Here is a 27,107-nt window from a genome sequence, read left to right on the forward strand (position 1 = left end):
GTCAATGTTGGCGCAGCCTCCACCAGCGTAGGGAAAGTTTTCACTCCCGACTCCAAGTTGACTCTAAACTCGAATGTTTTTATTTATTTATTTGTGTGTGTGTGTGTGTGTGTGTGTGTGTGTGTGTGTGTGTGTGTGTGTGTGTGTGTTTTTAAGTGAAGTTAATTAAGTCACAAATATCAGGTCATACAAACCACAATAAACACCCCATAACATACAAAGTCCACCTGGTACAAAAGAAGAAAAAAGAGGGCTGGAATGTTTGTCAATGACATTTTCATAAACACTTTTTTATTTATTTAGGCTATTTATTTATGTATTTTAATCTTTATTCAGAAAGAAATTCTGGTCATTATTATATTAAGTTGTTGATTAAGTATTAACAGTACAAATTACAGACTGAGCATGGACGTCTCAAGGAAAATAAACAAGTAAAAACAAATAAAATATGTAAAAAATAAAAGGGTTAGAGGTTTAATCAGAAAGCAACATATAAATGTTTTTGTATATATGAAAGACTTGTTTGTTTTTAATATGTTTCAGTGTTTTCTTGAAAATGGTTTGATATTAATAAATCTACACCTGTGGACAACTTGTTTAGCCATAACAATCAAGCACATACAGTACACAATTTCCCTTTTTCATTTCCTCCATTTGCACTCTAAATGTAATATTGTTATATTCTAAATTGGGCGCTTGAAAGTCCTTTTCCATTATCCAATTTTGAGACAATTCTCCCCCCAAAAATTCTATATGTTCTTGGATGCAAAAAAAAAAGTTTTAATCTCGTAATCACAAAACACTATTTGTTAATGCAGTAGCTGACCAAGGTTAATATAAAATAATATATTATATCCTCCTTGTAGCTGTCAAGGAGACTACATAGTTTCCTTGACAGATACCCGTCAGCTAAAAGGAAGTAAACAGGGACCAAAGCTGTTGGCTTAGCAACAGACCAGCTATGAAAGGGTCTATGCATACAAGTGGAATTACATTTCTTCATTTTCTTTCTATGGGGCTTTAACTGTATAAATTCATTTTAAGATATTTTCTCTGCTAAAGCCTAAAAATCTCAAAAATCAGGCTACATCCAAAACACCCATTACATTACATATAATACCAGTGAGATGACATACAATAACACACACACACACACACACACACACACACACACACACACACACACACACACATACATGCAATCTGAATTTAACAACAGGAACAAAAATATCCATCTGTAACCTGTTACTTAAGAGGGCCTTTAATTTCCTGGGAAAGTCCCTGGAAAGACCTGTAATTTTATATTAAAAAGGGAGAATGGGAATTTCCTAAAAAGAAAAGCCTTTTAACCCACCTAAAGAGTCATGAAATATTCATTTATTTATTTGAAACTAGGAGTGTAAATCAAAAGTTTCACCATGACACAATGTTAAATTGATTCTTTGGATAACAATATGATATTTGTTGATGTCAGACAGTCTGCTACAAGCCCAATACTGACCAACCAATAAAATCATAATAAATGCTTCAGTTTTTACGCCTAAGTTGTGTAAATGGCCGTTTAAAGCTGCAACAATGAATCTCTTAACTGTACTGATGAATCCCAAGGAGTCTTCTGATTAAAGAAAGGCTTGTGATATTGCTGTGTGACAGTGCCAGCCTGTGTCTCTGACGCTGTACCAATCTGTGTCTGCTCCTCTGCATCATACTTCCCGAGCCCGTGAAGGAAACCTCTCAGTGCCACAAAGAGTCACTTGATTAGGTCAAGTTTTCTGGTAACAGAATAACAAATGTGTGTCTACAAATGAAACATCTGTCATATAAACACAAATCAACCCACTAGTGTGCCACAAAAATTCATTTCTGTTACTTAATGTATCACAAAGCTTCTCTGAGTTTAACTTGAATGACTGTAATTCAAGTTTGTTATCATCATCTCAGTATCAGTCAGTGCCAGTGTGCATCAACTCAACAGCAGGTGGAGCTAAATTAAAGGAGTGTGTCAGGAAGACCAGCAGTGACACTCATCGTTCCACTGTGACTGATTACGGTGATTAGTTTTCATTGAAAGATCATTCAGCACTGATCTGTCTGTCAGTGGTCAAACATGTTGGAATTCTTTAAGATCGTATAGTTTGAACAGTAAAATGACACCTACACAGCTGAGTATGCATCTTCTAATCAACATTTGGCAAGTGTCAGCAGTCTGTGTCCAGTGAGAGGTTTAGTTTAGTTTAGTTTAGTTTAGTGAAAAGTGTCCCTGAGTCTGATAAGCATTCACATGTCCTTACTGCATGTTTTCTAATACCACTGCTGACGCAAACCTTCTGCTGAACTGAAAAGGACTGTGGAAGCCAAACCTGCATTAATGTACAAGTCCAAGCATGACAGATATCACAGGCAGGGGTGTAGCGCCAAATTCTGGGCCCTGTGCATAAGCAGTTGCTGTGGGCCTCCTGCAATTTCTCTCTTAATCCATGTCTCTGTTATGCATTTTTTTTTAATTTCACAAAGTCAGATTGCTTTAGTTCCTTTTCTTTTCTTTTCTTTTCTTTTCTTTTCTTTTCTTTAATTGAAACCCCAAATTTCCTTTCTTGGTGAAAGAAATGACAGTGTACAGTATGATGGTGCTCCTGCAGCATTGTTCTAGCTGCTCCTACGCCCAGTATACACCGTGTGATTTTGGGCTGTCCCAGACAAAAGATGACCAACAAGAAAGAAACGTGGCGATATCTTTGGTCGTGGCTCTAAAACGGTGGTCCTACATCACACAGTGAGGGAGGTTCAGATACAGATACAGATACAGATACAGAAAGCTTTATTTATCCCCGAAGGGCAATTCAGTTTCTACAGTCCACCATCTAGACATACAACCATTCACACAACAATAATACATGGCAGGAGTAGCATGATATGGCATGGGTTCAAGTACAATTAATATGAGGCAGACATCAGAATAAATAGTAATGATAAGAGAATAAGAGAATTTTTTATTTTAAATAGAGAATAAAATAAAATACAGTTCAAACATGGCTGTTGTCACAGTCTTGCGATCAAAGACAGGCTGCTAGTGTTGGATATCTGGGATGACCATCTCACTGTGTGACTGCTGTTACGACATCTACAGCTACATCTACTAACCAACCAACAAAAATGCAGCATGAAATGATGCACTGATTAGCATGACAATGCTAAATGCTAGTAGATGTTAATAAATGTACTTCGAGCCACGACCATGTCCATATTCTCCTCCTCCTCCTCCTCTTCTTCAGGCTTTTTCAACACACATAAATGCCACTCTATTATTGATTCATGTTTGTTTTTATTTTTGTCTTCCCACAACGGCAGTGTAAATGGATGGCGTTTTGTTCTTGCGTCGATGGATGTACGTTGCAGCCTGCGATTCAGTAGGCATTGTCATCGTACAGTCTACATGTGTCAAACTTGATGTCGTACCCAAGTTTATTAGATCCACATCGTACAGTGTAGCTGCACTAAACTTATAATGTTGTGTTTACACCAAACGAGATAGAAAATTTCACCTCAAGTCACTAATGTGACTTTGAACGCTAGAATATTTTGTGTTGACTTGCGTTATACATGGGTGAAATCGCTGAATCGATGAATGAACTTCTTACACTAAGTCCTGGGCATCATACGTCCCCAGAGGATCTCAATGCTGGTTAGCTATCAAAGTGCAAATTGGTAGCTGAAGTTCAAATTTTTCCAACTCTGATAAACTGTATGACGCGAAATTGTGCTACTCGCTTCGTTTGCTCCGTTTAGTTTGAATATTTTGCGTCACATCCATCGTGTCCATTGGGAATTTGCGTATAATTGCGTCTTTACATTGACTTTACATGTAATTCACTTGCGCAAATTGTTTGAAGAAGACTGAAGAATCCTACTGCGGGGGCGGACCAAACCATTTTGTGCCTTGAAGGGGTGAAAAGGGCCTCAGAGAACTTCCACTATTTTTTCATACTAAGTTCAGTCTTTCAACCAATGTATTCAACCAGTTTTAATTTAGTTATGGCACTAATTACTTAGAAAAAAACATTGCAAAGAAAAAACATAGAACACTTTTGTACTTTTAAAGCCCCCCCTCCCAATGGGGCCCTTGGTTAATCAGTCCCACTTTTCCCCCATGACTACGCCCCTGATCACAGGTACACCAAGCAAAACCAGAGCAAGCAGGAACCAGTATGCTGTTATCAGAGCAGAATAAAAAATTGAATGTGTCTTTAGTCTTTCTTTGTCTCAAACACGCGTACAAACACACACTGCACGACCCACCTCAGTGCCTCAGCAGCTGTTTATTGATTTCACAACTGCAACATCATATTACACTACATCATCATTCCTCATGACACGTACTGTGTGTCAAGTAATAACAAAGGATCCACGTGAAAGCAAACAGCCCGTGTGCACACGTTTGGAGTCGTGTGTGTAATTTGACACACAAAGGCACACACACTCCCTTTGTGTCTCACCATACCTGAGGAACCTTTGTTGACTACATTAATACCCCTAACCCCGAACACTTACCTTCACCTAGCACTAGATTTTTCTCCCCCACTGTGTGTGTGGGGATGAGAAAACTCGTGCTTACAGGAAATTAATTACCATAGAGACAGGTTTGTTTGGGTTTGTTGTTGGTTTGTGGCATAGGTCTAAAATTAAAGGCCTCTGTATTTTTTGATACTTCCACGCACAGACCTCACGTACGTCTATCTGGTGTGTGTATAAACCACCGGCTAATGTTTGTGAGAGTGATACCACCCTGTGTATTCTTTACAAATCAGAGAGGGTGGTTCACGCTGAATTATTTATATCTCATTGAGCCAATTCTCAACGCACTGAGCTGGTTGCCAGGGGTATCTGAGGTCCCCAGCTGCTGTCCCCATCACCCCCATAGACAGGAAACCTCAGAGCGCCCAGCCCAGTTTGACAACAAGCCAAACCACTACAACATCTTTATACCTTTTCTCTTATGTCTCACTGCAGTCAGATAAACACCTGTAGGCTAGGGAGCACAATCAGTCAAATCAATACCTGCATTTATATCACATAAAACTTAATTACAAGAAAGGTCTCAGCAACAAGTTGTGGAGGGAATCCCTGAGAACTGTGAAAAGAATCCACGTGACCCAGATCCAAGTTAAGTGAGTTTTTCATTCACTTTGTCAACTGTCTTTGTTTGGGTTTCTCAAGAGGAGCCACACAGTTATCACAAGACTGCCTCGTTTAACTCTGAGCAAACATTAGACCCTGTTGCAAAAAAAAGCTTTTCTGCAGAGCCGGTAAAGAACACCAACAAAAAACGATGACTGTAATCACTATGTGCGTGTTTATGTATGCTCACGCACCACCTCCACACCAGACTATCGCTCTACACTCCCCAGTGGCTGCTTTTCTTTCTTTCTTCTTTTTTTTTCTTCCTCTCAAAGTACAAGGGTAGCGTGAGCGAACACAGAGTGCCAGCAGCCAGCAGCCCAGGACCGGTTGAAACCTGTATGGGTTGCAACTGAGGAGACACTTCCTCCACCCAGTGCATCATCAACCAAATCCAGAAAGAGCTGGAAATGATGCATGACTTCAGCACTCAGGGTCCTATTGACTGTTGAGTTTGTCAATACCAATAACTAGATAGATAGATAGATAGATAGATAGATAGAATAAACAATGTTATTTTATTTGTGCAAATGTTAATAACTGTTTAGTTTCACTGTACAAACACAAGGCAGCGTGTCAGACATATGGCGTGTGACACAAGGTACATGTGAGAAGTCTTAATTAGTCAGCTAAAGTCAGTTCAACACCATGAGGCAGTTTGGGGTGTCTGGCACTCTGAAACAAAGAGGGGGAAGCTGGTGCTGCGTTCAAGTCACGCTGGGAAAACGATAGACAACATGGCAGGCTTTATGAGGGTAACTTTTAACAGTATCCACTTCAGGTTGGTCTGTATATGGCTATATCTTCTTTGTTCCACTTTGGAATTTATTATAGGCAGGGCATTATTGTCCTCAAAGATTTGCGAGGGGTAAATTTAGGTTGATCCTAACCTCTGACCCCGTTAGTAAGAGCACCACTTTGGTCACATAACTTTTTCCCTATGCAAATCTTTGTGGAATATGAAATACGTATTGCTGCAATGCCAAAAAATAAATAATATTAAATAAAGTAAAATGAAATAAAATACAATGAATTAAAATAAAATAAAATAAATTATAATAACATAAAAATTAAATCAGATTTAATTAAATTTAATTCAATGTCATAACAAGAATTTTTTGAGAAGCTGAGAGAAGTTGTTCTCCTCATAACAATATACTATTTATCTTATCTATCCTATCCTTTGTCCTATCTATTTTTTATAATGTAAAATGTGTCATGCAAGATAAATACATGTCGAAAAAAACCCCACTGGTTTAAGTTAAAAAAAAAATGAAGGTGACAATTTACACACATCTTTTTAAGTAGTTCCAACCCCTGGCATTATTAAGTCAATCCTATGAGTCTTTTGTAATTTGACAAACTCAATCATTTTAGTATTAGACACAAAATTTGCTTCGAACTCAAGTCAACTTATTTTATTTAAGATATTCTTATTCATTTATTTTAATTCGATCCAACTCAAAAATGTTAAATACGTTTTTGATTTGACCAACTTCTTAGAATAAGTTGTAAACTGACTAAAACACTTTAATGTAAAGAACATAATTGTTTAATGCTGAAAAACTTATTTATTTTAAGTGTTATCCACTCAGTAATCAAATAATTTTATGGAGTGCAGAATGCTGTTGTAATGAGCAAAGTTTCTTTCTAACAATGTGAAAAGTTTGCTTTCATGTTTTAACAAGATATTTTCACATTGTAACAAGAAACTTTCCTTGTAAAAAAAAAGAAACTTTCCTTGTTTAAAAAAAAGAAACTTACTTACTTATATACTTATCTTACATGAAACATTTCACACTATGACAAGATAAGCAGTATATTGTTGTAACAAAGATTTCTTGTTGTAACATGAAAACATCTTGTAAGAATGTGAAAAACATCTTGTTTATGACAAGAAACCTTTTCCTGGCATGGCACTTCCCTTTGTGGAAAGCATGTTGGGTCATCACAGTTATTTCAGGTGAAACACCTCAGGTGAAAACGGGTTTTTCCTGCACTAGTCAATTTTCAGGTTTTGGGCTATTTTGCTTCCGCATCATATCTCTTTGGGGTCATTTTGTGTCTCTTTGTGGTTGTTTTGACCCTTGTTGTAGTTATTTATGTCCCTCTGCAGTGCCTTTGCATTTTGTGTGGTCATTTTGAGTCTTTTCCTCATCTGTACCTGTTACTTCAAGAGACATATTGCAGGCAAAGGCCAGGGAGGGCCCTGACACTTTTGGCCCCTGGGCCTGTGCCCAGTAGGCCTGTTTAGCAATCCAAAATTCCCTCTGTAAAAACCTTTGACTCTAATGTGTCAACAAACTGAAACAGGAATTTTGAATATGGCTTTATCCAATGTTCAGAGTTTTGTTGTCCGCAAATAAGCTCATATTTAATTAGTTATTGCCTCATTTGTGTCTTCACCTGACCTTACAGATGTCTAGAGTCTGCTGGTATTCAAAGTATATTTGTAAATGTTAATAAACAGTGTTCAAGATTAACAATCATCATAATAAACATGACTTTATTTATATAGCACCTTTCAAAGCACAGTTACAAAGTGATGAACAATAAAACTCCACACAATAAAACACAAGGAGAATGTTGCAAATAACATATCATCTAGTAAAAGATAAAATAAAAGAAGGCTAAAAGCTAAAATCAAGATAATAAATGGGAAATAGGGTTGAAATATGTTTTTGGAGAGAGAGAGAGAGACTTAAACGAAGCCATTGACTCAGACAGCCTTATGTACAACAATGTTTCAACGTTAAATCGATAAAATTGTGCTCCTCTCCTCTGCGGGCAGACACTTGACAGTCCAGCTTTTGAAAGTGTTCTCTACCTGTCCCACTTTCTGCCACATGCCGTGAACGCCGCATCTGATAAGCTAGCAGGCGGTGTCTTGGGGAAGTTGCCGTAATGTCATCCTCCAATGAGAAGCGCGCATAACACCCACAACAGCGGTCTGCACGGCTCCATATTGGATCTGCCTTCTCTTAGAAATACATTACACTGGTGGAGGTCTGTCTGCGCATATTGCCTAACACACGGCCCCGGCTGCCGGCTCCACTCCCCGGCGCTCAGGTATGAGGGATGTAGGCGACACAAACCCGCGGCTGTCACCAACAAATGTTCCCCAGAGCTTTGTGTCACTCCCCGGCGTCATTCCCGCAGTTTTTAACGGGGCTGAGAAATTAGGTTAGAGGCGCACCTGAAGACCGGAGCGAAAAGTGGCATGCAGGCTGAGGAAGGAATAATTGGATTGAGATAACGCCGCACGGGCAGTAAGTATATTCAGCTTCACTGTGTTTTAAATTCACACTTTAAACTATTTTAATTATAATAAATAACACGATTGGTATTGTTTCTTCCCGCGTGGTCGAGTTGAGTGGTTTCCAGATAAGAAACTGGTTACCTGCCTGGTGTGAATGTTTAACACATGCTCAATTTCACATGTTGAAGAAAAGTCACCTGACACAGAAACACCGACAGATAACTTACTGCGCAAGAACTCCTCACGTGAGGGAGAAAAGTCAAAAGCTTTCATCATGCAGCCTCTATACGCATGTCTTATTTCCTCTTATGGTGGAGTAGTCTTATTTAAGAAATTACACTCAGCCTGTTTTTCCACATGTGCAGTCTGCGACCTGTTTGCTCTCAGTCTGGAGCCCCTGGCTGACCTCAGAAGTTATACTAATTTGTCTGGGAGCCATCTTTAAACTTATAATTTATTAAATTACTCTCAACATGCATCACAGTGGCTTCTATCACATGCTGAGGTCAGTTTGATGTAATCTGTCTGTGCAGGGCTGCAGAGGAGGGGGACTGTTCACCACCCTGCCCTGGCTGACAGGCCCCCATGTAGCATGGGGCCTGGCCCTTTCCTGGGAGCTCACACGCACTAAGATTTTTATTTCTCTCCTATCCTGTTTAGATGTGTTTCCTATTCTAGTACCCCTTTACTACTAAAATTATCATGTGTATGCAGGTTTTTTAAATTGGGGATGCACGATATTGCCCGATAACCAATATTAAAGCAGCTGTGCGGAACTTTTCCTTTTCGTTGATTATAGCGCCCCTTTGGTCGAAGCGGTATGACACCCACAGCCTGGTGTTGTAAAATTCCGACTGCAGCCAGCAATTACCGCATGCATTTGTTTTGGAGAGCGAGAGGATTAACTAACGTCAGGTCAGTCCAAGTTATTAATGGAAACAGCAAAATTACTCAGTAAATTCTCCTGTCGTGTTTCTGTTCTGATCTAATCTAATCTGTTGTGTATTTAGAACTACTAAGGCTACCGTAGTAGTGTGAGTCTCAAGTCATTCTGGGTAATGTAGTAACCGTTGTTGTGCTACTGGAAACAATGAGAAGCGGCCATATACGTTCGGTGTAAGGAGGAATAAACAGTTAACAAGTCATCTGCTGAGTCCACATTATTATGTGAAAAGAATACTCCGACGATTTGGGAGTTATGCCCTTTCTCTATCATTTTCAAATTGAGACAGCGGTTAGCATGGCACTTGTAGGGGGTCAGTACATCTTGCGCAGAGGGATACACCGGTGAGCAACAGCTGCAGCTGGCTCTGGGACATGTACGCTAGGTCACTCAGTAAAAGCAAACAAAGAGACGACACGGACGATATTACTCACCCAACTGAAAGCTGTCCATCAGCTCCTGCAGGCCTGGGCGTTTTTTCCAGTTCATCTTAGGAACATGAAAAAAAGTTTCAATCACGCTAGGATTAGTGATTGCTGCAAAGTATTCACTCCTTGTGATGCACTATCTGCGGCGCTTTTCCTCCTGATGATATATCTCCCCAACGATGGTAGCACCGAGTCCCATTCTGTGCAGCAAAATGGGAGCGGAGGATTCAGCCTCTCTTCTCGCCCGCTCAGCATCCAACACATGGAGTTCCTCATCTGTGTACTCCGGCTCAAACAGGAATGGCTCTGGGTCTGTGTCCGCTACAAGAAACTCTTCAAAGTCGCGTTCAAAGTCGTCCATTGCAGCTACTATAGTCCGGAGATATCGCTAGGCTAAATAAACAGCTGAGTTTTGTTTATAAGCTACGTCTGTGCCTGCTCACCGGTGTATCCATCTGCGGATCACAGCGCAGGACGTACTGACCCCCTGTAAGCGCAATGCTAACCACTGAGACCCAGCCACTGGATGTACAGACACAAAAAAGATATCGATCATGTTGTCTCAGTATGAAAATGATAGAGAAAGGGCATAACTCCCAAATTGTCGGAGTATTCTTTTATGTTTAGATACACAGTGAAGACATAACATAATCCTAACACAGCAAAGCTGTTACCTGCAGCCTTTGCTTGCAAAGCTAACGCTACTAACATTAGGTCAGTCCAAGTAATTAGTGGAAACATGCTAACATGCTAACGTTACACACAAATTAGTAGTAAAGTAAGACCTGTTCATAAATGTTCTGGTGTAGCTCTGAATTTCTTATAAACTGAGGACAACTGCCTGCTGTATATTTGTGTTCATGGTCACAGTCACAGATAATTTTACATGATGCTCCTTCGTTATCCGCCATGACATCAAAAGTACAACCAAGTCTTCATAGATACATCTCTGATAAAACTGTTAGGTGTTACTGTGTTCAGCAATGCCCGTTGCGTACTGCTTACTCGAAGAAAACTGTAAACACAGCTCCTTCTTCTGTGGTTTAATCGCTGCGGGTGAGCAGCAGAGATGGGACCAAGTCACACACGCGCAAGTCTCAAGTAAGTCTCAAGTCTTAACCTTCAAGTCTCAAGTAAGTCCCAAGTCATTTTTTCTTGGGCAAGTCAAGTCACAGGTTATGTCAAGTCAAGTCAAGTCAAGTCCTGTAATAGGTCAAGTCAAGTCCAAGTCAAGTCACCTTATTATTGTAATTTTACCTGCAGAATCTGATCTTAACAAAGTGAAAAGACAAGATATAAGTAACTGTCAGTAAACACTGACTTCATCGCTGCAATGTTTACTTTGCAGGGACGACCCCCATGTGTGCACGCGCGCACACACACACACACACACACACACACACACACACACACACACACACACACACTAACCAAGGCAGCGGCCAAAATCACCCATTTAGCTCATTTAACCCTGTGTTGCTCCCCCCCCCCCCCCGTATCGTATCAAGCTAACGTTAGCTAACTACCAACTAACCAGATAATATTAGCTAATTGACTAATTGACTAATTGACAAGCACTTACTGGGCAGAATGGTTCTTCAAATGACAAACAAAGTTTGAAGTTGTCATCTGGCTGTCCGAGATGTTTATGCCGCATGTCTTGCACTGTGCTGTTTGTCTTTTGCCATAATAATGGTAATTCCAAAAGCCGAAGAGGATGACTCGCGGTACCCCTCCCGCTGACATGTTGATGCCTATCTGATAAGAGGGCCTGTTTCTCCAATAAACATGTAAGGTACGTAGAGAGGGCATGACTGATTGACAGGGTAGTGATCCAATCATGACAACGCCATTCTCAGCCTGCGCTCCTACCGGGTAATCAACATTATTTTTTTAATTAATTTATTAATTTTATATTCTAACCGAAAACATGATGTGAATAACACTGAAGTCATTCAAGTCATTGTGTCTCAAGTCAAGCCAAGTCCCGAGTCTTTAACTTCCAAGTCACGAGTCATCAAAACAGCGACTCGAGTCGACTCGAGTCCAAGTCACTATGACTCGAGTCCCCATCTCTGGTGAGCAGAATCACTTCTGCCTTGGGTGCCGTATTCTGGTTTGCTGACTTCCGCTGTGTGTCCGACCTGACCGAGGCTACGCTAAATAGCCATATAGAGAAAGGCTTTTTTGTCGCTGTTGGGTTCAAATAAATATGTGGATCTTCAAGGGGGGGTGATACGAACTAGGGACAGTTTTATAAATGGTAAAAAGTTCTGCACAGCTGCTTTAATATATCAAATTTTTCTCCACCTAATTTTAGTGATCATCAAATCTCCTCTGTATTAATTATTAGTTAATTATGTAACCTTTATTCAACCTCTTGAGATTAAAAATCTCTTTAGCATGAGTGTCCTAAGTTAACAAAAGTTACAGACAACAGAAAACAAAAATACAGAAAAAACTGTAAAGCTCTAAAACAAGCAGCAAAATTAGGATGCATTCACACTGGTGCTATTTGGGCCGCTTTAAACGAATCCTGGTCCACTTCCATGGATATTTTTACAAGCCCGGTGTGGCAACACATTTTCACAAATAAAGGCCTGTTTCAATGAGACGCCTAGTCTGGTTTTCAACTCGGTGCTGACTAATTTGGCATGATGTTTGAGCGCTGCTTGGGTGGAGACAGACGGTATTTTGCGGTGGCACGGTATAGCATCTCACCAGTCAAGGAGCTAAAATCAGCGTGTTCACGCAGGTGTCGTGTGTCCATCAATGCCGAATGGAGCTTAAGCCAATAAATTTGGGTGTCTACTGCAGAGTCAGTTAACCTGGGCTTGAATGCTGATTGTAACCTTTCCTTTTACATTAAAAGCCAGATGTTAGGGTTTTTTTTTGTGTAGTGGAAAGGATCAAAGGTGCAAAAAGACTGACTGAGAGTTGATCACCGGTAACCACAATCTGCAATAACTCCAGAAATGACTCTGCAGTAGTCATTAGCTCCTTTTATATGGCCTCTTAAAGGTGGGAATTTCACGCCGTTATTCCACCTCACTGTTCTGTGTAAAAAAGATACAACTGCAGAGTGGGGGGACAGAATTGTCTTGCCTTGAAGCCGAGATTGGCAGTAGTAACAGCGCCAAAACAATGTCTGTATAAATGTAACAGCTGGCAGGACAGTATCATGGACGGCACAGGTGGGATGTTTTGAGGACATGTTACTCTTGCGACCCACTGCGGGGGATTTGAAAAGTAGCTGTTAGTAGTCTGCAGCTAACTCAAAGAAGAACAGCGGCCATAAATATCTGCAGATTAGGAAAGCGATGAGGCCCGGGAGCTCCTTAACCTCTGAGCAGAGGACAAGATCGGCCACCATATCAGGACAGGAAATGATTGTTATTGACATGTTATGCCACTGTCATTGTTTATAAAGTGCTGCCGACGCATATTTTATCCATCGCACTAGAGGCTGATGCTGTTGTGTTGAAAGTCAAGCCCGTCATGTCTCTTTTGCCTCTACCATGCTGGAATGCTATCTAAAATCACACACTGGAGCGGCGTAATGCAGCCGTTGTTTGATTCTGTGTAAAAATGCAAAGCTGGCATAAAGAAGAGACTTCATGTGGCAGCCCTGTAGCGCAGTATCTGTGTAGAAAGGGCCACTGGCATTGTTGGCTCCAGCTCCAATCAACTTTAATTGGCAGTGATGGAAATATGACACCCGGGTGGAGGCACCACTCTTCACCCCTTTACCAATGCAACACAGTGTCAGGCCGCCACAAGGTACTGTCTGTCTCTGCCAAAGCACTACGCGAACATTGTTCAAAATTCAGTCTGAGTTTGAGAGAAAAACTAAATGAGTAAAAGATATTAAAATAAGTTACCACAGTAACATTTTTTACTGGCCTCCGTGCTGCTTTTTACTGTTTACTAACCTGTTTTTTGACCCGTCCGTGACAAACTGCTGCAGAGCCGAGTACACAGCTCTTGTTCATTTGCAATGGGTAAAAGAATCTATCACCTATTTGTAACAGGTTTTCACTTTTAAAAAAACATTCACATGCTAATTATGGTAGAAAAAGGGGGTATGTGTGTGAAGACACTGGGGGGGGGGTTAATGATTTTAAACCACTGAGGACCCCCATTCACCTTTGTCACTGCTGTGTTACACGAACATTACGTGCACTGCTGCATTTTCCAGATAGATCATTAAGCATGTCAGATATGACTCAACGGTCATTAATTATTTACACCAAGTTTGATGACTGGCTGCCACTTTAAGGAGCCAGCACAGGCCGCACAGGAAGTCATAGTAGTAGTTGTAATCTGCCTCATAATAGCAATTAATATGAAATTCCTCGCTTGCCGAGTTTATCAGTTTGCAGATCACTTCATCTGTCCCCCGAGGGTCGACGAGTTAATCCATTTTTCCTGAAACCTCCCTTTGTCCTCTGCCATACAGTGGTTATTTCAGCGGTGGCTTTACCATCTCACTTCCACATGACACTTCCTAGTCATCCACTGATATTGCTAACTTAAGCAAACAGCACAAGCTGACAGGACGAAATTCCTGTGACACTGTCGAGTTGCCATGCAAACATATAACTTGCTACAAGCTGTTATTCCTAATCGGGCAGACGCTTGTTAGGAGGACACAGTTTGACGCAGCAGTCTATTAAATGTAAGCTAACAAAATGAAAAGTACTGAAATTAAATTATAAAGCATGCATTTTGTTTCCCTTTTTGAGGCGACACTATATGTTTTTGAGGGCCGCCACTGGCCGCACTTTGAGCCACATTGATTTACACCCACACGTCAAAAGTGTCCTCAGTGAAAAAGGCCATCATTGATCATTTTCACACCATGAGAAAACCCCAGTTATGACCATCAAGCGTGCTACTGTGATGGTATGACCATGTCAGATTGCTCTCACGTCACATGGAGAGAGGACTGGACTTTGAAGTTCCTCAGACCAAGAAGTTAACTTTGTGTAACCCTGCAGTGGCACCCTGAAGTGACATCATGGTCTGAATGTGACGACTGTGTGTTTTAGGATCATGCTGATATTTTAGAATAAAATCAGATTTTTTACATAGATGAAATCATTTCAGCAAGTTTTCCTTCATGTTGGTGTATAAAAGGAGCTTGTTAAAATGTTGACTCAAGTGTCTGTAAATGGGGACAAGGGGCTGGTATCATCACTGGATTGCTGCTGCACGCCCACTTTGTAAACAATAAGGCTGAGAAATCCCCAGAGCGCTGTCACTGCCCTCTGACATGTTTTTATTAAAGAAAACAGACGCACATTGCACACTGAGCCTGCGTCAGGGAGACTGTTGCTAACTTTGGTTGATGCGGGACTGTGTATACAGTGAGTGCAGTTATCAAACATGGTGTCTTCTATAGTGGGATTAACAGCATTTTATGCATCCATACTCTTATCCTGACGGCCCATCAGCAGATGGAGACATGGATGTTCATTTTAAAGCTGATATTGGCCGATACTGTTGACGTGCTGATATTATTGTGCATCTCTAGAAACAGTAATAGTATTCGTTCGAAATGTTGAACCGTTTCATCCCTTAGCGTGACATTTAACAGACTGCAGTTGAACAATGACTTTCTCAGAGCTCTCTTATGGATTAACTATGTGATGGAGACAGAGTTTCTAAAATATCTGAGACGTATATTCGGAATTACAAGGTCTTAGAGGTCTTAGATTTTGGATATTGTATCATGATATGGCATAAATATTTTTATCCCTTGTTTTAAATGCTGCATTACAGTAAAGCCATGTAAATTTATTAGGGCTGTACCCAAATATTCGGATATTCGAATATTTGTTTCTATGGGTAGGTTTTTTTATTTACTTTTTTTTTTTTTGTTAACATATATTTTGGTGCTAAATGTAGTCTTTTTGTTGTTGGTAAATGTAGGTTATCAATAAAAATCAAAACTTTTAAATTGCATTGTTAAAAATGTGAAAATATAGTATCGGCTACCAACGGAGCTTGTGCGCACGGCATGCTTGAGCGCATCCGTCTGAGGCTGTGGATCAATGCCAAGTTTTACCACTTTATCACTATTCCCTCTAACTTATAGCTGTTTTTCGTTATCTTTTGAATTTAATATGAATGATGTAACAGTTTTTGTCAACGTTTGTTTCCCCCGTTTTGTACAATAAATTATTGTTTTAAAGTTTCAACAAGTTTCTTTTGGAGTGCGTGACACAAGTGTGTTTTGAAAACGGCCGCGGACTGTCACCTGCTCAACGCATCAGTACCTTTGGATGCCATGACAGTAATAGCCAATAATGTCAAAATATCATTTACAGACCGATTTAACAGACGATCACTGCTGCCCAACCCGCAGGTCCATTTGCGGGTCCCGCGGGTTACGGGTCGACCCGCGCATCACTACTCAGCTCAGTCTATAAATGCTGTACAGACAACAGTAGGCTATAGACATTATATTCTATTCAGGCCGGCAGAACCAACAGCTGGTCAGCTCTACAGTGCACGGCACTGCTGATTAACCATTTTATTGCAGCACAGAGTGTCTGCCAGCAACCAATTACTTGCAGGGGCTTCCTACAACTTGTTTCAACAGTTCCGATTTAATCAGAAGACAAATTAAACAGGATGACTAGCCAATGTGAAAATCAAAAGAAAGCATAGAATAATGTACTGAAGGAGACTGTTGTGCCATCACATTTTTTTGTGGTTTGAAAGCAAAGATCCGGTCGCCGCTGTGCAAAACTCCACAATACAATTAGGTCTGAAAATAATGAATATTCGTTATAAATTCTGCCGAAGGTCCGAATGTTAAGAAATGGTATACGGGACAACCCTAAAATTTATCGACTTACCAGGCGTTTTATTTGTTTCAACGCTCGCCTTAACCCACTTAGTCTTTATATATCCACAATATAGATGATTATTGATCACAATCTCTTTGAAAAAACCCCCAACAAAACAACAGTCACCCCTACAACTTAATTGTATTTAGTCAGAAATATTCTTATGTTCGATTTTGTCTCCCAGTCCAGGCATTAATTAAGTGTTTTTGAGGAGATAATATCGAGATATATACTGTGTATCGAGATACAGCTTGAAAATATTGTGAAATAATTTTCAGGACATATCGTCCAGCCCTATGTTATATTCCCCTTTGACTGCCTGTCAGATGTTTTACACGGACTTCTATTTAAAAAATGGTTTCAGTGTTTGTTCAAACTCACCTTCACTCCTTTAAGGGTCATTGTAACTGATCATATCAATCCTGCAACACCATTTACCATGATACCATGATATTTTCAAAGATGTTATAGTACAGTGAAAATCTCATACCACTGCAACCCTAGGCTTGAGTCCAAAGAAAAATGTTTGTACATTTGTACCGTCAACCAATTGCAGAGCTGCTTTGATGGAAAAAAATGGGACTGAAATTCCTTAAATTCATCTACAGGACAAACATTCCATGAAAGGACCTTCATGACGCGGTCATTCATGCTTGAGACATTCATGATAATTGTGCAGGGGCCATGTGCTCGAGCATATTATGTGCCTGTTTGGAGGCTGATGGATAGCAGTGATGAACTGTTGACGTAACTGATATGAAAATCAAGTTATTCAAATATCACAGCTCCTACCCAGACAACCTGTCAGCAGTATTATATTGCCTTATGTTTTTATACATGTTGCTTGTTGTATTGCTTGTTGTTTTATACAGTTTACCTATTACACCGATCATGTTTCTTTAATGTGTTGCTTTGAATTTTATTTCTACGGATGCTTCCTGTTTAGTGCTGTAATGATGCAAATTTCCTTGCTGTGGGACGAATAAAAAAGGATTATCTTATCTTAAAACAATTGAAGCCTCTAAAAAATTCTAGTATAAGAAAGATGGAGTTTGAAGTTTCTCCATTTTGACTCACAGTGGCAAAAAAGGCAAATTATTTTCTACATAAAAAAAAACAAAATACCATTCATACTTCACAAGATACAGTCAAATATATAGTTTCCTCTAAGAAACGCTCAGATTGTTCCTTTCTTACTCACAAGAAACATCCCCTTTTGGAGTGCAGTTTAATGGGATTTAGGATGTCATCCGCCTCAGTGCGTAGTACGGTATGAAATATTCAAATGTGTCACAGGTCTATTGCTCTCCGGCGCCGGTCCCAGGGTTTAAAGAAACAACAAATTATCAAGATGGACAGATAATCGTTTCTTTATTTCCAGACTCCCATTGATCTTGTTTTAAGATCTTGTCTCAAGAAATATTTGTCTTTCCCTTGTGTTTGTTCGAATTAAATACAGGAAGCAAGTAAAAGATGATACAAACAAATGCCAGACGTTGACTGAGTACGAAAACAGTGATTCATTAAATGAAACACATGTGTGCCAAACGTCTCACTGAGTCAGAGCAGTTGGTGGACTTGCTACATCAAAGCAGTCTGCACTGTTCCAGTAACAGCTTGTTGTAATAAGTCTGGGTTTAGCACAACCCGGGCTCTGTGCTTAAACATCATTAAAACGTAACTGAATGAAACTGCACTGCAAAGTGAGAGGAAGTGAGAATTGAATGTAGCATGTCAAGATACAACAGTAACACCCAGCATCGCTTTCACAGTTACACATTCACACCTTGTACAGCTGCAGGGGTCAAATGTGCTTCTCAAGCTCTCGACTTTTGGCAACCTGCAATCGATTTGACCCAAAAACCTTAAGGGGTAACTCTGGTATTGTTCAACCTGAACCATATTTTCCTGTGTTTTTGTGTCTGAGTGACTATGGAGACAAGAATTTTTGAAACTGGTCCAGTATTAAGCAAGAGTGCTGCAGCTGGCAGCCCTTAAACAGGCTGCAATGTATAGTTAAGGGGTAGGCTCAGATTCTTATTATAAGTGTCTTGACAACATTATAGAAACAGACATTGACCTTCTTGTTTAACAGTAAGATCCTTTTTGTTTAACCAGAAACAGCCCTAAAATCGGCAATGTCAAACCCACCAGACTCAATTTAAAAAAACAGTAATTTAATCATCATGAAACACACTTCATTCAAAGTTGACGGAAACAACATACAACTCACAAAAATGGTCTTGGTTCATCTTTCCACTGTTTTAACAACTACCAACTCTGGTTTGTTTGCAATAAACCCTTAATTCACCCAGTTAGATGTGAAAACAGGCTGGCTCTATACATGCTAAAATTGCTGTTTTTTTTAAATGGAGTCTGGTGGGTTTTGAGATGGTGATTTCGAGGCTGTTTCTGGTTAAACAAAAAGGATCTTACTCTTTAACATAAAGGTCCATATCATTTCCATAATGTTGTCAGACACTTCTAATAACAATCTGAGCCTGCACGTGGTAAAAACAACTCTCAGTGGATGTAAATTGATGTTGCATTAATGCCCTGAATGGTTACGTTGCGGCCTGTTTTGCCGCTGCTTGCTCAATAATGGACTGCTTTCAACAACTGCTCTTCCCATTAGTCACTTAGACACTAAAACACAGGAATATAGTTTCCAGTATGAAAAATATTGATGTTACCCTTTAAAAGTAAGTAAGTAAGTAAGTAAGTAAGTAAACTTTTATTTATATAGCACCCTTCATAGTACGCGTACACAGAGTGCTTAACAATGCAAACAATAAGACCACAGTTCAATCGGTCACAATAAACGTGCAACTGAAAATTCTAGAAAAAACATACACACAGGCATATGGCAATGCAAGGTCAGTGCATGTAGAAGCGTAAAATACATAAATAGATAAAAATAACAATAGAACATGATCACATGGCACTGCAAAACCAGAGGAAATGAGGTAGACAAGCTGAGAGAATAACAGAAAGCGGCAAATAAAACAATGGATACGGCCTAACACTCAAAAGCTAGTCTGTACAGGTGAGTCTTTAACTGACCCTTGAAACTATTTACTGACAGGGCAGATCTCAGACCCAGGGGGAGTGCATTCCAAAGCCTAGGGGCCACTGCCCCAAAGGACCGGTCCCCCTTTGTCTTTAGCCGGGTCCGAGGCACTGACAGGAGGCCCAGGTCAGATGATCTCAAGGACCGGCTGGGGGTGTGTTGGTGAATGAGGTCGCAGATGTAACTGGGGGCTTGGCCGTGAATGGCTTTGAAAGTGATCAGCAGCACCTTGTACTGGATTCTGAACGGGACGGGTAGCCAGTGCAGGGAGGCGAGTATGGGTGTAATATGGCAAGACTTTTTTGACCTAGTAAGTAATCTGGCAGCTGCATTCTGTACAAGTTGAAGGCGGCCCTAAACTTCCTGGTTTAGGACTGTGCTGTAGAAACTCATGTCGGAAGTTATTTTTAAATTTTCCCTTTTTTGTTTCCTGAAAGATTACTCAAGGTTAAAGGGCACAGCAGTCATGAAATACTGTTTATGTTCAGACTTTGGTGATATAAACAGAGGAAGTAGGACAGCAATAATAATAATAATTATTATTATTATGGGATGAGAATACTGTTTTTTCCTAAAATGCCATAAACTACAGATAAAAAAACAGCAGTACAGTGTGGCCAAAGACTATATATGGTATAATAGGGCTGGGCATTACAGAGAAAATCTACTTATAAATCTATTTATAAGTGCTTATGTGCTTTTTGATAAATAATCATGGTGTTTATCATGTAATATGGATATAATGACTAAGGGTAAAGGCAAATAATGAGCAGCTAGTCTGAACAGTCTAAAAGTTCAGAAAATTACATCACTTTACTGCAGTGCAGTTTTTAAACCCAGTAAAAGACAATATTTGCAATATTACAATATCCAAGATCAAGGAAGATATCTAGTCTCATATCCTGATATTGATATAATATAGATATATGGACCTACAGTATGATAAGCAGATATGTGCTTGGGGAAGCTTAGAAAACATTCTCTCAAAGGAAATTCAATTCTCATTTGTGGGCACTAATAGGTTAACTGACTCTCCTCTGTTTGTTGCAGTGATGTTCACTCTCACCGAGGTTGCATCCTTGAATGACATCCAGCCGACGTACCGCATCCTGAAGCCATGGTGGGATGTATTCATGGACTACCTTGGGCTGGTCATGCTCATGCTGGCCATATTTGCCATGACCATGCAGATCACCAAGGATCAGGTGGCTTGCCTTCCGTGTTTGGAGGACTCGGAGGAGGCCACAGGAGCAAAGCCGAACTCTTTCACGCAGCAGACAGCACAGAAAGCAGCCTCATCAGCAGCCACTGGAGCCCCCCTGGCAAACACCCTCCCCCTAATCACGAAGGACTTACCGGACGATGCTGTTCATGAGATCCACGTCACACACCAACACACTGCTGTGGTGCAAGAGAAGTATGTCAATCAACCTCAACCGACAGGCGTCAGGACCAACTTGGACTATCAACAGTATATCTTCATCAACCAAATATGTTACCATGTTGCCTTGCCCTGGTATTCCAAGTACTTTCCTTACCTCACCCTCATCCACACCCTTGTTCTCATGGTCAGTAGCAACTTCTGGTTCAAATACCCAAAAACTAGCTCAAAGATAGAGCATTTTGTTTCCATTCTAGGTAGATGTTTTGAGTCTCCCTGGACTACAAAGGCTTTGTCTGAAACCGCTTGTGAGGACTCTGAGGAGAACAAACAGCGGCTGACCGGCACCTCCGCAGCACCAAATCAGGTGTCTTTAGAGGGGAAGGATGATGGCACAACCGCGAACTCATCCACGCCCATGCTCGGGGTGAAATTCTCTGCAGATAAGCCCATCGCAGAGGTCCCAAGCAGCATGACAATCCTGGACAAAAAAGACGGGGAGCAGGCCAAAGCCCTGTTTGAGAAAGTAAGAAAATTCCGAGCTCATGTGGAGGACAGTGATTTCATCTACAAGCTTTATGTAGCGCAGACTGTTGTCAAAACTGTCAAGTTTATTTTGATATTATCCTACACGTCAACATTTTTGGCTAAAATAAATTTTAAGCATGATTGTGAACCTGATATTAAACAGCTGACGGGATACAGGAAGTTCTTCTGCACGCACAACATGGCGTTCATGCTAAACAAGCTGCTTATTAGCTACATGGCGTTGATTTTGATCTATGGGATGGCCTGCCTGTACTCTCTCTTCTGGGTGTTTCGACGACCTCTGAAAGAGTACTCATTCGAGAAGGTCCGTGAAGAGAGTAGCTTTAGTGACATTCCTGATGTCAAAAATGACTTTGCATTCCTCTTACACATGGTTGACCAATATGACCAACTCTACTCCAAACGCTTTGGTGTCTTCTTGTCCGAGGTCAGTGAGAACAAGCTTAGAGAGATCAGCCTCAATCACGAATGGACCTTTGAGAAGCTGAGGCAGCTTGTGACTCGTAACGCACAGGACCAGCAGGAGCTGCACCTCTTCATGCTCTCTGGTCTTCCAAATGCTGTGTTTGACCTCACAGACTTGGAAGTGCTGAAACTGGAGCTGATTCCCGAGGTGAGGTTCTCAGCAAAAGTCTCTCAAATGACCAGCCTGCAGGAGCTGCATCTCTGCCACTGTCCGGCCAAAGTAGAGCAGACGGGGTTCGCTTTCCTCCGTGATCATCTGCGCTGTCTTCATGTCAAGTTCACTGATGTCGCTGAGATCCCAGCATGGGTGTATCTGCTGAGAAGTTTGAGGGAACTTAACCTCATTGGAAACTTGAGCTCAGAAAATAACAAAATGATCGGCCTTGAGTCCATGCGAGATTTGAGGCATCTAAAGACACTGTGCTTGAAGAGCAACCTCACAAAAATGCCCACAAACATCACAGAGCTGTCACCACATCTGATTAAGCTAGTGGTGCACAACGATGGTACAAAACTAATGGTACTGAACAGTCTGAAAAAAATGGTAAGTCTGATTGAGCTGGAGCTGCACACCTGCGAGCTGGAGAGGATCCCCCACGCTATTTTCAGCTTGATCAACTTACAGGAACTTGACCTGAAATCTAACAACATCCGAACCATAGAGGAGATCATCAGCTTCCAGCACCTCAAGAGGCTGACGTGCCTGAAACTGTGGCACAACAAAATTATCACCATCCCATCCTCCATCGGCCAGGTCAAGTCTCTGGAGGCTCTCCACCTCTCTCACAACAAACTGGAGTCCCTGCCTCCGGCCTTGTTCACTCTACCCAAACTGCGGCACCTGGACGTGGGCCACAACTCCATCACAGTGCTCCCTCCAGATGTGGGTCTCCTCCACAATCTCCAGCACTTAGCCATCAACTCCAACAAGTTGGAGGTGCTGCCCAAGCCTCTGTTCAGATGCACCAAGCTAAAGGTGCTGTGTCTGGGGAACAATGCACTCACCGTGCTGCCGGAGACCGTGGGTCAACTGGTCCAGCTCACTCAGCTGGAGCTGAAAGGAAACTGTCTGGACAGACTGCCCCCTCAGCTGGGAAACTGCCGCCTGCTGCGCAAAAGCGGGCTGGTTGTGGAGGACCATCTCTTTGATGCACTGCCCGTGGACATTAAGGAGAACATCAGCCGCGAGACCACGTCCTTCACGAGTGGCTTATAGCACAAAAAACACAAATCATGCTTCACAAGGTCATGACAAGCCTGCGTAACAGATGTACGAGTAGACTGTTTATTATTGTAATATCCGTAAAAATGAATGCATTTTCTTGATTATTCTAATGAGTTGTCTTAGTTGCTTATGTATTAAAAGTGGTACAGATTGCTTTTCTTGTTGCTGAATATCTAAGTCAGCAACTTTTTAGCATTTTCTTAGCTTTGAGTAATAACACTTTAAAAATTTAGCTATGTAATATTCTATAGACCAAAACTGTTTGCTCCGATGACACAGTATGTAGATTTATTGTTTTAGGTACTCAGGTATAATTGTAACCATGGGGAACAATCTTTTTGCCTTAACTGCTGCTATTTTTTTACAGTGAGGGCTTTCACAAACAAAAGGCCAAATATGAATATTTCATGTTTTCATGTCAGTGTTTCATACAGACACGATCCACAGAGCAATTTCTATGTTATGGAAGAGGACACAATGCAACCTTTTTTTTCCTAGTAGTTTTTATTAACCTTTATTTTCCTCAATGTCTTGTAGCCAACAGAATGAGTTTAGAGTTGTAAAACTCAGGTGGAGACTAAGCACCAGAAATGAACCTTTAACTTGATGTTGTAGAGATTGTATACTAAGGCCTATAGTAATTCATTTGCACACTGATGACTTAAAGGAGCTGTATGCAAGAGTTAAAACATTAAAGGGGTGGTTCTGTTTTTTTAAGTGGGGTTGTATGGGCTACTTATCCATAGTCAGTGTGTTACATACAGTAGATGTCAGTTGGCACGCCCCCCAGGTTGGAGAAGTAGGCTGGAGTACTGACATGGAGGCTAAGCAATGTACTGCTGTGGATGGGGCAGCAACAAAATGTAATTTTGCCACCTAAAATATCTATAACAGCTTAAGTGTACGCTATGTTGAGAGTATTTTCACTGCTTTACCTTACCATTAGACAGCCTGTTACGAAGGGAAAGCCGTTAATGGCCTAAGTACCCATCTATGCTCTCTTGAAAGCCGCCAGACTCCATTGACAAAAACAGCAATTTTGGTTCTGTGAACACGGGAGCTGCTGGTCTACTTCTGCATCAGTAAGTTAGCTTGTTTGTGTTATTGTGTGACTGATGAATCCGAACTAACCCTTTAAAACATCAGAGTCACACAATAACACAAACTGAATAACTAATCGAGGCAGCAGTAGACCAGCAGCTCCTGCATTCAGTAATCTTAAATCACTACTTTTCTCAATGGAGTCTGGCTTTGAAGAGGGTAAAATAATGGCTTCAGGTTCCCATCAGGTGGCAAGGTAAAGCAGTGAAAATACTCTAAATATAGTGCACCTTTAAATGATATACATTTTTTAGGTGGGAATTTTTTGTAGGTGTTTCAAATATATTGTTGTTGCGGCCCCCATCCACAGCAATATGTTGCTTAGCTTCTGCTACAGTTCTCCTGCCTGCTTCTCCAAACTGGGGATGTGCCGACTCCCATCTACTGTAGGTATTCCACTGACTATGGATAATTACCTCATACGACCTCACTTTAAAAGATCCAAATTATTCCTTTAATATAGCAGAAAACCACTATGGAGCTATTAAGGAGCAATGGCGTCCTGAGCAGAGAATGACGTCACGCTCCAAGCTTCTCTATGTATTGTTGTGGTAAACAGTCAGTCGGCACATGCATGTAAGTCCCTGTGAGTGGATCCCACTGGCTAGCTAATCACTGACGCTCTGCATTGTGCTCATATGGAGGTTACTTCTGATAAAGTTGACGGACTTATCACGGAGGTGTCGGACCCACCCTCCAGTTTCCCCTTATTTGCTTTGTCAGCACTGTTGCCATTGTTAGCATGTTTTATTGTGTTAACAATGTTAGCTGCCAGCTCGGCCACCTCCATGTTGAGAACCATGTGCAGACAATCCCACCTCAGACTCTGAATCGTACGCTCTGAATGTCTCATACAGCTCCTTTAATGATTTAAAGATGGGTGAATGTCCTTTGTGATAACATGTTCCGAGACCAACGTGAGCTGATAAAAGGGAACTCTCTCGACTATCTTTTTTTAATCATGCTTTGAAATTTGAAATGTGTAATAAAACCAGTCACACAAAGGACTGATTATTTAACATGTCAGAATCGTGTAATGACGACAAACACGTCTGCCTTCGTTCTTCTCTATGTATTTCTGTGTAGGCCTACTGTGTATGTACAGTATGTGTTCTCCTGAGCTGCTGTACCACCTTTGTGATCCTACGCTCAAAGTTCACAACTTTATGGCACAATAAAACAAGATTTTAGATGAACGTCTAATCATTATTCATCTACCGCAGGCGCACTCCACTGAACACTCTACCACAGTCAGCAAGGGCAAGTGAGTGATTCAGATTCATTCAATGCATTTGACTCACACAGGTTGAAATAACATTAATGAGGCTTCTGTCTCAGCAGCTATTACAAAGCAGCATTTAATCATCTTATTAGTTATAGCCGTATTTGATAAGTCAGCGTGTAAAGAAGGTGTCATGCCATATTTTACACCGGAAAAACAAACATTTCTTTGTTTCCTGTCTACAGAATAAGAGTTTTTGCTCATGTCTTCATAGGGGCTTTCCTCATTTCGCAGTTTGTACATCCTTTATTCCTTTACTTGCCACCTCCCCACATCTAAGCCCCCCCCATGATCTGTGAGCAGAGACTGCAATTAAGAGACATCAAAAGTGAGGTGTCGAGGCAACAAGCATTTAACAAAATGAGACGTCCATGTTCGGAGCAATTATTTTAATGCGATGTAAAATACAGTGTCTGCATCACACCTATTTTACACATAGATTGAGGGTACACCTGCGCATCCTTGCTCATATATCCTCCGGCAAGCCTCCCTTCTCCTCAATCTGCATTCTAGGAATTAAGACATCTTTCAAGATGGCACGCTGAGATTGATCTCCAGGTCACAGGCAGGAGGATGCTTTTCATTATAACTAATGCTAATAAATACATACATTTTGGGGCCCACACATTGTCTGGGGGGAGGGGGGATGACAGTGCTTTCTTTATTCTCCCGTGACCTAAAATCGTTCCCCCTCTGCCATCATGGAGGATTTTCTAATCCCTTACGTGCATGAAGGAGCGTAGAGTAAGGAAACAGGTGTATCCTTTCCTAGCATCTCTTTCTCACATCCTTGCTGGGAGGAAGAGATGCAAATGAGGGAAGTGAGGAGACGAGTTAGCATAATGAAAAACATCTAGCGAGTTCCTTAGTTTCCTGTTTACAAAATAAAGGCTTTTGTGCATGTCCCCTAAGGGGCTCCATAGTTTCGCTTTGCCCTTTAATGACCTTTAGAATCATCAGTCATACCTGCAGGCCCATTTCAATGAGGTGGAGGCGTCTTCTGGGGATAATTACAACGCATCAGCAGGCACTTGGTAACTAGCTGCATCTGTATCTGATTTAGAAGTTTCTGTTTGTGATCTGCATCATGATTATCATAACTATTATTGGTATACATGTAGGTGCATAATATCTTGCAAAACAGCAATTTTTCCATGCATTTATAAATAATATTGGGTACAAAGAAATCATAAAAGCTGCACCGTACAACAATCTAAGTAAATATTAACTGCAGTTAGTTATAAGACATTTTTCAGTTAAACATCAAGCGAGCAATGTGATTTTATTAAAAAGTTATCTGCTAGCTAGTGGACCTATACACATGTAAGCCTCCCTAAACAGAAATGTAAGGTACAGTATATTACACAAACTG

General features: G+C 40.8%; 1 protein-coding gene across 1 annotated transcript; it reads left to right on the top strand.

The window, feature by feature from the left end:
* Positions 1-8,103: 8,103 nt before the first annotated feature.
* lrrc8da (leucine rich repeat containing 8 VRAC subunit Da) lies at positions 8,104-25,645 on the top strand. Its single transcript, XM_049599031.1, has 2 exons — positions 8,104-8,444; positions 20,783-25,645. Coding segments are annotated over exons 1-2 (2,562 nt in total). The 5' UTR covers positions 8,104-8,443; the 3' UTR covers positions 23,344-25,645.
* Positions 25,646-27,107: the final 1,462 nt, after the last annotated feature.

This window comes from Epinephelus fuscoguttatus, linkage group LG15 (assembly GCF_011397635.1).
Source record: "Epinephelus fuscoguttatus linkage group LG15, E.fuscoguttatus.final_Chr_v1".
Taxonomy (NCBI): Eukaryota; Metazoa; Chordata; class Actinopteri; order Perciformes; family Serranidae; genus Epinephelus; species Epinephelus fuscoguttatus.